We start from the raw sequence: 16,121 nt of genomic DNA on the forward strand, positions 1-16,121 counted from the left end.
TCTTTTCCTTTATGTTTTGTGTTTTTGGTATCTTGTTTAAGAACTCTTTCCCTATCTTGGGTTTTCAAACTTATCAGCATTACATTTTTCATAATGTTTTTTCTTATTTTTAAAATTTCCAGTCTTTAGTGATAGCTCCTTTCTCATTCCTAGAGTGTTTATCATCGTCTCCTCTCTTTTTACTTGACAAATATTGCCTCGCGTTTGTGTGCCTCATTGGTCTGTACAAAGACCACATTTTGGTTTTGTTGTTTCTCTTATCTTGGTTTCCTAGAATGCGGAACCTGCAGTAACGTATGTGAGCTAACACTGTGTCAGGGCACAAATCCCATGGCAGCAAGAGTGAGAGATAAAAGGAAGCAAGGCAGATTTCCCACTTTTATTTAAAAAAACAAGTACATAATTTTCAATCAGACTGTCTAGTTGGACTAGATAGCATCATCATCAATTTCTGTTAGTCTATCTGGAGTACTGTATTTAAAATCGGTCACCCTTTACTGGATTTGTGGGGAGTCTAGAAGCCCCAGTTGAAAAGACTGTACCACACTCTTATTACACTTGTTGCTTAAATTCTTTTCCCACTTTCTGAGACAGTTCACATGTTCTCAAAGTGCACACTTTCATTCAGCTGTGAAATTTGTATAACCAATTTTTGTCGGAACACATATCATTATAAAAAATATCTCTAGGGCAAAACCAAAACTTTAATGCCTTCTTCTTGCCCATAAGTCTTAATATTTTATTTAATCAAAGTGTTTTAATAATTTATTGAAATGTAATTTAACCTTAACATGATTTATAGTAGTTTAATATATTCTCTCTTTTCCTTTAACATTATTTTTTGAGTTTGACCAGCTTCCCTTAGTGACTCCGTTCATCTCCTCACTTAGCTCTTGGGGTTGAGTCTGATAAATGTATGTACTTATTTAAAAATGTTTGTGTCAGAAAATAGCAGGAGAATAGTAAATAAATATTGTGCTTGCATTTATTTAATTCTTGGTTCAAACTTTCTACAAGTTTGACTTTGCAATTAAAATCCTCATGTGCTTCATCTCTTTTTTATCTAAAAACATCTCTTTACCTTGTATATGCATGATTCTTTTCTCTTTGACATATTAATTTCCTGTTTATGTAACAGCCTCTACACACCGATGTCAAAATCTTTGTTTGGTACATTTCTATTCTGTATCTCTAGTCCCATTAAAGTTTCTTTAAGGTATTTTTACTTCTCTAGTTTTTCACATGGGTATCCTGGGCTTTGTGACCTGTGCTTTGACATTGTGTCTTTCATCTTTTGATATAAAAAGATCCTTGCAAAGAACTATTATGTTGTAATACATTGTATGAAAAGTATCAATATTTGCATTTGATCTCATTTTAAAAAGTCGTGTTCTTTTGTTTGACTACCAAAGTGATCATGTTAGTTTTCATTTCCCTGCCAAATAGCATAAGTGGTCTTTCCTGGGCCTTTGTGGGCATTTATCTAGTTATTAATTCCCATCATACTGCTTTCACCCATGTAATTGCTAAAGTTATACAGTAATGTTTTTATTTTCACCTGGCATGTGTTGAGAGCAGGAGGGAAGATAGCTATGCCCATCACATTTATATGATGTTAACAAGAAAGGTTCTTGTGACCTCTGGAGTAAAAACTCAATGTATTCTTATTTTACTTTGCTGATTTGTTAACTGAATTTAGATCTGAATTTAAAATAAGAGAGTGTTTTGTTTGCACACACTTTTAGCTTTTCAGTGTAGAGCTACTCAGAGAAAAAAAAGTCTTTAGACTTAGAAAGAATATTTCATTTACCCATCTGGCCTAATTTTACACAGAGTCAAACATTAACAGAACTATGAAGTTATAAAAATGGCAATGACTTTTCTTTTACCGCTCATCCATTGCTTACACCCAGGTGCCTAGCTTTCATTAGCTTTCAACCAGTAAAGGTAATATTTGGATGATAACACTTCCTCATTGCTACCTCAAGTCACTATGTATTTATGACTGACTCACATCTCAAATATCGGTCCTCAAAGTGGCCAACAATTCTTTTATTACATTTTCTAATAAATTTTTTATTCTCTAAGATAGTCCTTTCCCACCTTCTTGTCTCTTCGCAGGTGCTCCAATAATGCCACCCCCTTCACTCTCAGCCAATGACCTTGCTACATACTTTGTAGAAAAAAACACATGCGACCAGAAAGAATTCCCCCATTTCCCTCCACCAGTTGCACCACCCTACTGTAACTCTACTCATATGCTTCACCTTCTTTCTGTGTCTTTGCTTCTATTTAAAGGCCTGTAATACGCAATTAACCCCATTTTGTGGGATCTTTCTTCCTAGGAAAACTACTTTCCCATGGTCTCCAGCTAACACCCTATTTTTCTGACTTATTTATAGAAAACTTCTTGAAAGAGTGCCTGTCTCAGTTTCCTCCTCTCCATTCTTTCCACAACCTACTTCATTTCATTTCCGTCACTTCCATGACGCATGACCAATATCTTGCCAGAGCCAATGTCCCTGTCTCCCTCAGCCTCTCAGCAGTATTTATGCCATGGGTACATCCTTTCTTCTTATGATGCCTTCTTCTCTCAATTCCATGATGCTATTCCTACCTGGTTTTCCTGCCGTCTTTCTGATTCCCCCTTAGTCCTCTTTGTTGGCTCCTCTTCTTGCAGATCTCTAAACATCAGCTATATTCCAGCCCTCTTCTGTCTACATTCTCTTTACCTGTTGTTAAACTCCATGCTTTCAAAACCTTCTCTCAATGAATCACACATTCCTGTCTCTAGTCTAGACCACTCCCCTGCTTTCTAAACATATATCCAACTACCAGCTTGACTCCTCCATGTGTTCATAAAACACAGCGATAGAACGTCTTCCAGTAGACTTGGTATTTTAGGGCGTAAGTTCTCATCCAGAGTCTCCTCAAAATACACGTGGGATATTAAGGGGCCATTCAAAGAGAACAGAGCTTCTATTCTACCTACTAATTTGTCTAGCTTTATATAGCAGGTTGGAGAAAAATTCATCTGAACACTGTCACTTTGTGAACAATATAGTTTAACAGGTTGTGAATCACCCCAGAAATTTAAAAAATAGTAAAATTATCAGAGTCTAGTTTAGTAATTCCCACTAGAAACCCACATGTTAGGGGATTTCCAATTATTTCAATTGATATCACAATGTTTTAAAAACTGTTATTTCTAATTCACTCTTCATTTTAACATGAATTGTATATATGTCTCTCTGTTCATTTCAATGGTATATCATACCATTCTGTAGATGGGATGAAAAGAGAAGTGTTAATTCCTTTCAACTCCATACCTCAAGTATGATATGGTTTATAGTTGTTATTACTAAAGCTATTATCTTAAATTTTTTGCATTCTTAGTTAACAAAGCTGTGTACCGATTATTTTTGGATTTGCAAGATGCCTGCCATTTTTAGTGCCATAAAGCTTCTCTTTCTCCTGTTCTTAACTACATAAGCATTATTTATCTTAAATAGGCAATGCATAGCTAGATCTGCCTCCATAAATGAATGAAGATTAAATAAATAAATAAGAGCTAAAGAGTGCAAAGGTGATGGTTCAGACTTAGCGACATCAAGCCGTCTGGTGACTGATAAATTGCCCACACTCATAGTCTCATTGCTAGAATGAGGCGGTGGACAATTCATATCTTTTCAGGGCTATCTACCACAGAGTGAGCACAACTAAAAGATCTGAGCATGTGGCTGTTACCTGCTTCCTTAATTTTCCAACTGCAGCAGCAGATGAACCCTCCGTGTTGTACTGTGTGTACCTAATAACACAGAGGGAAGGGAGCCACTAGGATGAGCAGGGAAGACTGTGCATCTGCAGAGCTCACATTTAGATTCCAGTTAATGAGGGTCCAGAAAGTTCTTACAAGATTGATGCAATCTGAGAAGAGTTTTCTGTCAATAGAAACTCCCTGTGTTTCTCCTTTGTCCTTTTATTGCTCATGTTTATTTTGAGTTCCAGTAAAGATCAAATGACTGCTTATACAATGACCAACAAGAAACCTGATGGCAGGAGAAAAGGGGAACCTGGCTTTTCTTTTTTGCTCCGGATGCCTCATTCTTTTGTGTCGAAAGTAGTTTCTGCCATGAGAATCTGAAGGGAGGATTCATTTCTCTGATTTTTTCTTTTTTTGCCTCCTTTTAATGGTCTCTTGATCATGTCTTTCTTTGTTTTCCTGTTCCCATGAATCTTTGTGGTGTAGTTTCCACTCATGACCTCTGCCGCAAGTCTTCTTTCCATCCCACAGAGGGGCTTTCCATTCTGTGTTCTACTCTGGCCTTACCACCAAGAAGTTGTGTGGCCTTGGGCAAGTCACAGCCCCCTTGAGGGCTTCACTTTTCTTGTTTGTAAAATGAAACAGTTTGATTAGAAATTTTTTAGCATTTCTGTCAGCTCTAACATTCTCTTTCTTCTGAACTCTTTCCATATGAAAGGTATTGCAACTCTTGATTGGCATGTATGCAGACATTATTCCAGATGCTCACAGGAATCACTCATATCTGCCACTCTCCCTAAATGCTAAAGTCCAATGATTATGTTATCCATCACTGCAGTTGTCAGAGCTAATCAAAGAACTCTGAACTAGTGTGTTACTAGAAGCCATAAAGAGAGAGAAAGAAAGTGGCATTAAGATGGTCTTAAGTCTTGTATTAGTAGGAGAGACCTATGAGAATCCTAAGAGACTGCTGGAATGTTGGAAATTTTGTTGAGCTCTGTGCCTGTCACTTTAACTTCCTGGGTTTAGATTTTCTCATTTGTACCAAGAAGGGATGGATTAAGTCAGAGGTTCTCAACCTGGCAGCATCTGAGGAATCTTTATAAAAATACAAATTACTCAGGGTCCTCTCAGACCAATTAAATCATTTCTCTTGGTTGGAAGCAGGGTAACTGGGCATGATGAATATAGTTTTTAAAACATTCCAGGTGATTCTAATCTGTATCCAGACTTGTAAATCACTGAATTAAGTGAGCTCTAAGATTCATTTTAGCTCTGATTTTTTCTGAGTCGTGGCAGGAGATCATCAAACTTTTTCTACAGTCAGATAGTAACTATTTTCAGCTTTGCAGGCCAAGAGTCTCTATGGCAACTATTCAACTCACTCTCTGTAGGGCAAAGCAAATGTAAACCAATGAGTGTGGCTGGATCTGGCCATTGAGCAGTAGTTTTCCTGACCTCTGGTCTGTGGGATGGAATTTACTTTGGAATTCATGGACCATCAGCAAATCATTTTTGTCCTAAATATAAACCAATGATGTATATAAATCTCTACAAGACATAAAAGGATGATGTTTAATGATAGAGTATATTAGGGAAGCCACAATATTTCATAATTAAGATGCTTAGAGAAAATCTCATTAAAATAGTAAAAACCTTGAGAAAATATTTTGAGTTGTTGTTTTAGACTCCTCTTCTTGAAATTTCCTTTGAAGAATTTTTGATACCACATAGACCCAATTGCATTCACCAAGCACTTGCTGATGGCCTGTCATATGCTTTTAAAAAATAGTAACATGAGATAGAGTGTAAGTTCAAGTTTGAGTACTAGATTCAATGAGTGATGTCAGAGCTTTCACAGAAAAGGATAAATGTGAGAGTCTTCCTTTGCCTGTTGGCATACTTAGTACTATGATTACTAAAGCTTTTTATTGAAAATAGGCCCCAACATATTTGATACCTCCGCATTCATTTAGGATAAGTCTTTTGTCAATAGTCGTAATGGATTTTCTTTCTCTTATATCAAGAATACTTTCTCTATTACTTCTTGCAGTCAGGAAAAGTGACATTGATTTGCCCTAATTTGTCACAAGTTACAGCATGTAAACTATTTGTGTAGATAGCAGGCTATAATAATTTACAAAGGGTTAGAGTTTATAGTATATTATAAGTAACTCATTTATGCGGTTAATAATTTATAGCAATACGGTACTTTGACTTTTTACATGCTCCAGGAGCGTAAATAATAGATGTAGAAAGATAGACCAGAGTTCCAAGAATATGTTTTGAGCAGAGTCTGTTTTCATGATAACCATTATCTCTTAAGTCTGTATGCATGGCCTAAAGCTTATGCTGATGACTCCAACGTGGCCTTGGGTTTCAGGTCTGTGTTAGTGGGTTCTGAAAAGCATTCAGTTTGGGTCTACTAGGAAGGATCTATGATTTAGACACTTGAATCTCTCTTTTATGTACTTCACCTTTTGAAAATTTCTCTTGTAAAATGTGTGTTTTTCACATTGTGTCAGTTTTCCAGATGATTCTTTTCACATTTATTTCTTGCAGTCTGCCTGTAACAACCAGTTATGAAATCTCTTCCCACTGTTGCCAGTCAGATCTCAGTCCTGTGAAATATATTTTCCATTATCATGGCTCCTGGGGTATTATGACATGTAGTTCGGGCGTTAATGCATAATTTTGATGCTCTGGTTTCTAAACCATCAAAAGGATAAAAGGAAATAGAGCAAATAGTTTTGTGAGGGAGAGAAGCCTGGCTTCCTGAGTTAGAGAAAAGATCTTTAGGCCTTCTCTTCCCTCTTTTGTCAGCAAAAACTGAAAAGGAAAATCAAGAATCATTTCCTTTTTTACTAAACATGTCGCTTATAAAGTAAGGTTGAGATGAGGGCGTGGAACTGTCTTTTCGTTAAGACCATCACACTCCCAAACGACTGTTCTCTTGATGCTTAGATTAATAATTTAGACGTTTTTATAAAGATAAGGAGATTCAGTTTTAAAGATTGACTCAGGAGAATACTTGGATCATAATCAATTTAAATAATGAAGCAAAAAATTTAAAGCTGATTATTCTCAAGCAAAAACCCCACCTTGTTTTGACTAAACTCCAATTTTATAGAAGTCTGTGCAAATCATATCATTTTCCTCTTTATATAAAAAATATGTTCAGTGTCTCAGTGCCTGAGTCTCTTCATTGACCTCTCAAAATCTGAGACAAGTGCTCCCACCTAAGCTGGTGAAGGCTACAATGAGACGTTCCTGTCAGTGGGCCAGACAGAGCTGGCCCCCATTCTTATTTGGGCAATGCTTTTCTGTGCGCAGGAAGCAGCAGCTTAAGGTTAAGGAGTTTGCTCTTCTCTACAGTCACACTGATGGTTGCCAAGTCTGAAGTTCCATCCAGTTCCATCTAGACAGATGGACAATGGCACAGCAGTTTTTCATAGCACCTGAAAATGTTTAAGGAGCATTCTAAAATAGAGAAAGGATTAAGTTAGGTTAAAACACTCAATGAAAACAAATAAATGTGACTAAAAATAGTTTGGTATGTTGCAACTTCCTTCTAATCCAAATAGCAACGTCTACTTTCAGACTGAGAAGCTGAAGGGTACAATTGCAGCCTGGGTCACCTACTGACGTGCTCACAGCACTGTCCTTCTGCCTGCACAGACACTGCTTTGTGCATATGAGGTAGAACAATAAATTTATTCATTTTGACAGAAATTTATTAAGGAACTGCCCAATGCTTAGCACTAGATGGGGAGGATACAACAAGGAGTGCTTTGAATAAAGTTATTGAAAGGGGCACAGTGGGGTTTTTTTTTAAGGATTTAGAACAACTAATTTCAATGTTTTTTTTTTTAAAGATTGGCGCCTGTGCTAACATCTGTTGCCGATCTTTTCTTTCTTCTTCCCGAAGTCTTCCCACCGGTACATAGTTGTATATTGTAGTTTTGAGTGCCTCTGGCTGTGGCATGTGGGTGCTGCCTCAATATGACCTGATGAGCAGAGCTGTGTCCGCACCCAGGATCCAAACTGGCGAAACCCCTGGCCGCCCAAGCAGAGCGCACAAACTTAATCACTTGGCCACGGGGCTGGCCCCCAGGCACAGTGGTTTTAACATGAACCCCATGAAACGTTACCGGCAGGTCCCCTTGTTTGCGTGAATCCCTTCAAAGGCCCTCTACTTAATTATATATGTGGAATTTTGATTCTTTTTCTTAAGAAGAGTTCCCCAAGTTACTTAAGCTTTAGTTTCCACAACACCTGGATCCATCCCTCATCACAGCTATGAATCCTTGGTTATGAAATCAAGTGTACAAGAAATATAGCTTTGTTTTTGCTGTAGTCAAATTTATTTTCTATTTGAACATGAGTTCCACTGAGTGGAAGAAATAATCTCAGCAAATTCAGAGATCGTACCAGAAGTGAATCTAAGTTCTGAGTAGAGTTTCCAGAATACCAGGACACTGGAGGGAGGGAGCATCTGGCCCCAGGTTGTCCCTTGTCTGTGCTCACTGTCTCTAAGGCAGTGATGTTCTTATCTGACCAGGGGGGTACAGTTCAGATAGGTTGAGTCTTTGTCCTTCTGGTCCTGTGAGCTCTCCCTTGATCATCCCTGAGGGATCAAAGATTGGAATTATTTGGCTTCCCTTCAGCACTAGTCTGGAAATACAGGGAAATCTGAAGCTACGTCAAGTTATCTGTGTCTAGACATGCCCAGCAACCATTTCTACTCTACTGCCCCCATGCGATGCCCGGCACTGGAAGCTTCTCTCAAGTGTGCCTCTTTCCTGGGCTTCACCTTGGAATTGAAGCATAGACCTCCTGTGTTCTAAAATTCCCCACATCTACTTGAGGATAGAACCAGGGTTAGGTTGCAAGGCAAGACTCTTTATAAGCGAAACCTGTGTCTACACTGTCTTGCTTTGCCCATTCATGAGTCAGACTGTGGGGTGAGGAGAAGAGTTGTTTCTCATCCATCATGAGTTTGTCTATGGCTACCATTTTTGCATAAACACTATTCTGTTAGTCTTTGAGGTTTTGGCTTTTGAAGTTTAAAAGCCAATATTCTTGTGACTCAAAATTTTCAAACTATCAATCTTGGACTCCAAGAACCCATTTTTGAAACTTGAAGACCAGAATTGATTTCCTGTGCTCTGGTTCTGTTGTGGCTTCTCCTTCAAGAGGCAGTGGAAGTAGAATGTGCAAATTGTAGACTACAACCAATTAGTCAGTAACTCATAGTAGTATCTGACCACATCATCTATTTGGTAATGGCATTTCAGTGGCTGCAAACTGACCCTAAGGCAGATAATCCAGGTGTCTGCACTAGCCACCTTTTCTGCGCATCAGAAAATGTTCTAACCCCCAAAAAAAGAAAAAGAAAAAAAAAAGAAAAAAGAGAGTGTTCTAACCCATTGAATTGAATGAATGTCTGCTCATGTGCTGTGGATGAGTGACCATTGTTAAGATAAACTTGTTCTTGGTCAGACATGTTTGACCATGCTGTGGGTAACTACAATAGTCTGTCTTGGGGCCACTTTAAGCAACTAGACTGTATGACAATGAGTTGAAAATTTCATTTTCCAAGTTTGATAGATATGTTGCATTTACCACATCTAACATTAGAAGGTCTGGATTGACCCTCAGTGGTGAGCCTCACTAATGGAGAATGTAGTTTGCAGTGCTCAGACTCAAATCCTTACCAAAAAAATTGCATCCTACATGTCAGTGCTGCCAAAATAGTGGTTTTGAATGTCCTTATTTTCTAATAATACTACATATAATTTTGAGTAGTTTAGATAGTACTACTTAAATTTTTTGTCGATTGTTTGGAAGCATTAATATACAAAGGGTTTTTGTTAAATAGTGTCTTTCTTGACACCCTAAAGCACTTAACAAAGACTAGTTTAGCGTTCTTCACAGCATTGACTTGCAGAAATGTAAACAGCCTCAACTTTATTTTTAAACTTCTACATTTATTTCAATCATTTCAAGAGAGTGATGTTATTCTTATGCAGGATAAATACAATAAGACATTTTAAATGCATTTGAGCTATTTCTCTAGCAGTTCCATCTCAGTGGTAGTTACAATTCTAATTTATCTTCCAGACGTTGTATACGCTAGCAGCTCTCTATGAAAATTAACGACAGTGAAATGCAAGAGTATACTTTAATTCAAAGTTAATAAAAAATAACTAAATCAGGATTTAACCACCCCTGAAAGTCACCCATAATTTGGAATTTGAAATATCGTATGTGGGCGCAGTAGTGATTATGTGCCTTTCACTTCCTATGGAGTTATTCATCATGAATGTGGATTTGGATACTTTTTACTTCCATTAACAGTGGCTTCAAAGGATTCTCTTCTTAAACCTTGAATAATTATTGAAGAGAATTCAAAGATATCTTCAAGATGAAGGAAACTGAAGGACAGAATTACTAGATAGAAGCAAGCTTGATCAGTGGCATGTGAAAACAGGCAATACAATTAGGTTTGCTAAGATGGACCCTTTAATGTTCAAGTAAGGATCAGTATCTAAACTCTGATTTATCTACCATACTAAAGATGAAGAAGTCTTCCCATTTCACCTTTTAGTAATGAAAAATAGAAATAATAGAAGCAAATGCTCCAAATACATTTCTTCCCACCTTTTTCTTTTCTGTAAAAAGAATCATTCCTAATAATCTAAGCCCTAACTATAAATAAGATGATAATAAATTAACCTTGAAAAGGAGAAGGTTAAATTCTTGACTGAATGAAGCCAGAATCAACAATTACTTTTAAGACAAAAAAAGCAGTATGTTTCTGTCCAGTAGGCTATTAACACCTGGGAAGACCTGAGCCACAGGATCAAGGATGATATCTTTCAAAAATAGAAATTGAATGAATTCAAAGTCTTCAACTCTTCTTCTTACTCATTTATCTATTCATATATATTTAATCATTCACATATTCAATCCTTTATTCATTTATTAATTTTTCAAATATTTATTGGGTGTCTATTATATGCCAGGCTATTTTTAAAATCATATTCCAAGTTCTAATAAATCATAATTATTCGGAGAAATATATTCTTGTTAAACAATTTAACTAAACACCTTTAAGAAATAGTTGAGCACTTTTATTTCTGTGTACATTAAAGATATACTTTATTATATGTTATATGAATAGGTTTATAAAGCAGTTGCATATTTAATTTCAAATACACCCCTTATACGCAGTCACATTCTGCTCAGCAGTGGAAATTGATTTTTAAGTAATTTAGATTAAAATTATTAAATTATTGGAAAATTATGTATTATTATATTATTAAAATTATTTAACTACAGATATAAGCCAATGACAAATTTATTTGCAGATTATTGTGAAGTTATTCAAAATTTACTGAGCATCAAGAGTCCACTTACCACCTACCTGATACATAGAATTGTAGATAGTTATTAAGGCAGTTCAAGAGAAAGGCAAGAATCTTCCATAGCGGTTTGAGGTGTGGAACATTTTATTACAATATACCAGTTGTACAACATTGTACAGTGCTGCTCATAGTAGAAAAAATTTTCCCCTTGACATCATCTATTCTCTTGAGTATAGTTTGGCTATTTATGTGTGGCTTTCATGTCTGAGAATTAAGTGATCAGAAAAACAAACAGGTCTATACAGAGCCCATTTATTATAAATCCTAGTTAATTTTCTTTGGTTCAGCTTTTAATTATATCCAATTATTTCCTCTTAGTTCATTGAAAAACCTTCTGACAAATAACCAAATGATGACTAGCTAGCGTCACATCTTACAAGTTATGTTTTAGGAAACATCCAACTAATTATGACATTGCCTGCAGCTCTTAAACAAGCAAAAATAAAATATTGTTCTTTTCATTTCAGATGCGATCTGTGAGCCGAGTCTTTAAGTTTATTGACATGCCAACAGAAGACAGTAAACCTACCAAGTCAGTCAAACCATCTAAGGATGGCCAGCTCTCAAAAGTTATGATTATTGAGAATCAATATGTAAAGAAAGATGACATCTGGCCCTCAGGGGGCCAAATGACCGTCAAAGACCTCACAGCAAAATATACAGACGGTGGGAATGCCATATTGGAGAACATTTCCTTCTCAATAAGCCCTGGCCAGAGGGTGAGATTTACATGTTGCTTGTTTTGTTAGATCTGTGTTCAATTAAGTGGATCTTAGTAGCCTAGAGCAATGTGTTAGTAGAATCCATTTGTAACACTATGAGTGTAGACGGGACTAATACTGAATACACATATTTCAAGTTATTATTGTATGAAATCATTATGTTTTCCTGTGAAGCTTTTCTTTGCAGAGTCCTGAATCTATATAATATGTCAATTTTAAATGTGATTCTACTTGCAAAATATCTAATTGCTTGCTAGGTTACTAACTAAAGAAGCCATTAACTAAACCAAAATTATAACATGTTTTAGATTTTTCATCTTAAAACTATCTTCCATTTCAGGTAAGACAAATATTTTCTTGCTGACTCCATCTAATGTCTTCTTAAATTTTACCTAATAGACACTCTGTCAAACAAGTGGTACTTTTTTTCTTAGCTTTTTTTGTTTGCTCGTTTAGTTGGCATTTTCCTCAAGGTATGGATTGTTTAATTTTTCCTAATAATGTATAACTTATTTAACCTTTAGTAAATTTTGTAAATAAATTTACAAAAATTATTAATAAGCAATAATTTTATTATTTAATAAGCAAAAATAACCATGCATTATTTTGAAGTGTTCCTTATGGATCTCTGCACTGGGCTGAACACACAGAAGGTACTAAAATGCACCCATTCTGGAATTGATTCTTGGAGAAGGAGATGGTCATTTTCCTGATACTTTATGCACTATAGTGTGATTTTATATTGTCTTCAAATCTCTTAATTTGGACCATTCTATAAATCTACAGAAGAGTATTATGTTGTTTTGATTGTTTTTGTTTTTTTAGTGAGATAGAATACAAGCGAGCCAGTTCTTATGAAAAATGAATTTAAAAATTTTATCTCTTTGTGATTTCATTTCAAACGGAGATTTTTTTTTTAACTGTTGAGATAACAGTCAGTAAAATTTTTTAGACCACCATCCCTGTCATGAACACAGGAATAGACTATTATCACTTGCTTTTCCCCATGGGTTTAGGAATATTTGATAATTTAATGCACTGGACAAAGTTCTGTTAGAAAAAAAAAGTACGTATAGGATGAACAAAATGTCCCTGTGTACCGTGCTAAATGGCTTAAGATGGCACACTGGAAATGTTGAGTCACCTTTTTATCTTATAGTTAAGATACATAAATCATACACTACTAAAATTAGCTCTCTATTGTGTTGCTGCTCAGGAATGGGATTTGGTTTTTTTCTTCTTTTGAAAGAAAACAATTTTAAATGTGCATAAATGGAAAGACTAGATTTTAGATAGAATTTACTCCTAGTATTAGAAGGAGGTTGTTTATGAGCATTTTGGTTATTTCAAAGCCCTGATGAAATCTCTGAATTTTTTGACATTTTTGCTTCTTTATTGAACTTGGAGAAATGTTATAGTTATGCTTTGGAACTATGTAAAATTGATGATTTGCCTTCGCTCCTCCCTTGCATTGGGAAAGGTGTAATTAATTACTCTCTTTTACTTTACACTTCAGTGAATGCTATAGGCAGTGAGAGTATTCCTGGGGTCACCAGGATGGATGCCAAAAGCACTGACATCAAGTTATAACAGCAACCAATAGCTTGATATAAACCAGGGTGGAAAGCCTTGGTAAATGATTTGCTTTCCCTCCTCCTGACATCTTCCCATCCCTTTGCTTTACCAATTCTCACTTGCCCACTCAATTAAATTCAACCAGTTCCTAGTCAAGTGACAGAATTTGCAGAGTACTCATTTCTCTAGGTTATTTCCTTGATGTGAGAGTAGTAATCAGAGATGCTGTAAAATGAGGAAAAAGCAGTACGTTCAGGCATTTCATTTTCTCTGAACCTATATATAGAAAACAGGCCATGTGTGTTCAGTAACTATTCTTGCAGGGAACTCTCTAGGTGCCTTAAGGGAATTGGAAATTATTCATATAAGGCTATGGATCTTGGCATCCAGTGAGGGAAACTGTTTATCGAGTGCTTATCATGTCCTAAGCACCATTTAAAGACCTTTATTTGCTATCATATTGGTCTTATTATAACTCCAAAGGTAGATGTTATTACCCTTTTTGTGTGCACTGGAAGAAACTGATTCAATTAAGTGAGTGAGGTAGCGGGCATATTAACCCCAGCTCTAGCTGACTACAAAGTTCTTTTTCACCTGCTTCTCTTAGAAGAAGAAAAAGAAGGAGCAGAAGAAAGAAGAGAAAGAGAGAGAGAAAGAGATCTGACCTTGAAGATGACAATGTAAAAGGGCAAGTGCAAGATCCAGTAAGAGCAGAGGCAGATTTACTGTAAAACTAACAAAGCTTAAGTTTTAGAGAACTTTGCTTGCCTGAGCTCCTTCCAACGTATCTAATTTTGGTTTTATAATTTTGAACTCTTTATTCTTGAAAGGAGCTCCCCCTACAAATTGTATGAGCTTCAGCCTCCACAAAACCTAGTTATACCCTTGAATAAGAGATATACAGGTAAAATGCTAAGGTCGTTCAGAGGAGGAAGAGTAAATATCAGTTGTGACTGGGAGTTGGGATATTCAGGGAAGGTTTTCCATAGCAAGTGGCAATTGGAATGAAACTATGAGACTTGAACTGTGTATTTGAGCAAGTAATGGTGGATAAAGAAGGGCAATATATGCAGAGGGAATAACATGAGACATGGGGCATGTACAGAAAATCATTACTGCTTCAGTCAGATTGGGGGATGCATAAAGGATGTAATAGGGGACAAGACTGGAGCAAGATGATGGAGATTATGAGTCTTGAGAGCCAAAGCAATAAACGAAGTTTAAAACTCAGAAAATCCTAATCAGTTTTGCTACTATGTAGTCATTGGTCATCTTCAAGAGCAGTGGTTCTCAAAGTGTGGTTCCCTGGACCAGCATCGTCTGCATCACTTGAGAACTTGTGAGAAATGCATATTCTTGAGCCCTACCCAGCCCTACTGAATAAAAAACTCTAGGAGTGAGGACATGGTCTGTGTTTTATCACAGCTTCCAGGTGGTGCTAATGCATGCCCATCGAAGTGTGAGAATCCCAACTTAAGATAGTCATTAGATGTAGAGAAGTGAGAGTATAAGTCTGACTGCAAAGAGTTAGGGAATGAGTGAGTACTGAAATGAAAAGTTATGTAGAACACCAATGTTGGTGGTGGGAAAGAGAAAGTGAGAACACCTATCTAAGAGGATGGCTATATGGAGGGATTTGCTTTTGCACTGTAGAGGAGTATTTTTTTTTTTGAGACAGAAGGAAAAGAGATAAGTGGAGTAAAATAGAAGTGGAATTAAAGAGAATCATTGAGCAAAGAGTTGGGAAAGTGAAGATGTTCATATTATACAGCCTCAACCTTTTAAGTCAACTATAAGCCAAAGTCATTGAAGTCAAGTAGTGTCAGTCCTCTAACTTTGTTCTTTTCCTTCAATGTTGTGTTGGCTGTTCAGGATCTTTTATGTCTCCATATAAACTTTATAATTAGTTTGTCAGATCCACAAAATAACTTGCTGGGATTTTGATTGGGATTGCATTGAATCTATAGATCAAGTTGGGAAGAACCAATATCTTGATAACATTGAGTCTTCCTATCCATGAACATGGAATGTCTCTCCATTTATTTAATTTTTCTTTGATTTTGTTTATCAGAGTTTTATAGTTTTCCTCATCTAGATCTTGTATATAGATAGATAGATAGTTAGATTTATACTTAAGTATTTCATTTTGGGGAGCTTAAGGTAAATGCTAATGTGTTTTTTAATTTCAAATTTTACTTGTTGATTGCTGGTATGTAGGAAAGCAATTAACTTTTGTATGTTAACTTAAATCATGACCTTTGCTATAATCACCTATTAGTTCCAAGAGTTTTATTGTTGATTCTTTTGGATTTTCTACATAGATCACGGTGTCAATCTGTGAACAAAGACAGTTTTATTTTTCCCTTCCCAGTCTGTATGCCTTTTATTTTCTTTTCTTGTCTGATTGCATTAGCTAGGACTTCCAGAATAATGTTGAAAAAGAGTGATAAAAAGGGATATCCTTCCTTTGTTCCTGATCTTAGCAGGAAAGCTTTGAGTTTCTCACCCTTAAATATGATGTTAGCTATAGGGTTTTTGTAGATATCTTTATTAAGCTGAGAAAGTTCCCTTCCATTCCTAGTTTACTGAGAGTTTTAATCAGGAATTTGTGTTGGATTTTGTCAAGTGAAC

At 36.2% G+C, this 16,121-nt stretch overlaps 1 protein-coding gene across 1 annotated transcript in view; it reads left to right on the forward strand.

The window, feature by feature from the left end:
* Positions 1 to 16,121, forward strand: part of CFTR (CF transmembrane conductance regulator) — a 165,265-nt gene that overhangs the window by 120,026 nt on the left and 29,118 nt on the right. Inside the window, exon 22 of the mRNA XM_014838463.3 lies at positions 11,661 to 11,912. Within this exon, the coding sequence (XP_014693949.2) occupies positions 11,661 to 11,912 (252 nt within the window). The remainder of the gene's footprint in view (positions 1 to 11,660; positions 11,913 to 16,121) is intronic.

This window comes from Equus asinus, chromosome 1 (assembly GCF_041296235.1).
Source record: "Equus asinus isolate D_3611 breed Donkey chromosome 1, EquAss-T2T_v2, whole genome shotgun sequence".
Classification (NCBI taxonomy): domain Eukaryota; kingdom Metazoa; phylum Chordata; class Mammalia; order Perissodactyla; family Equidae; genus Equus; species Equus asinus.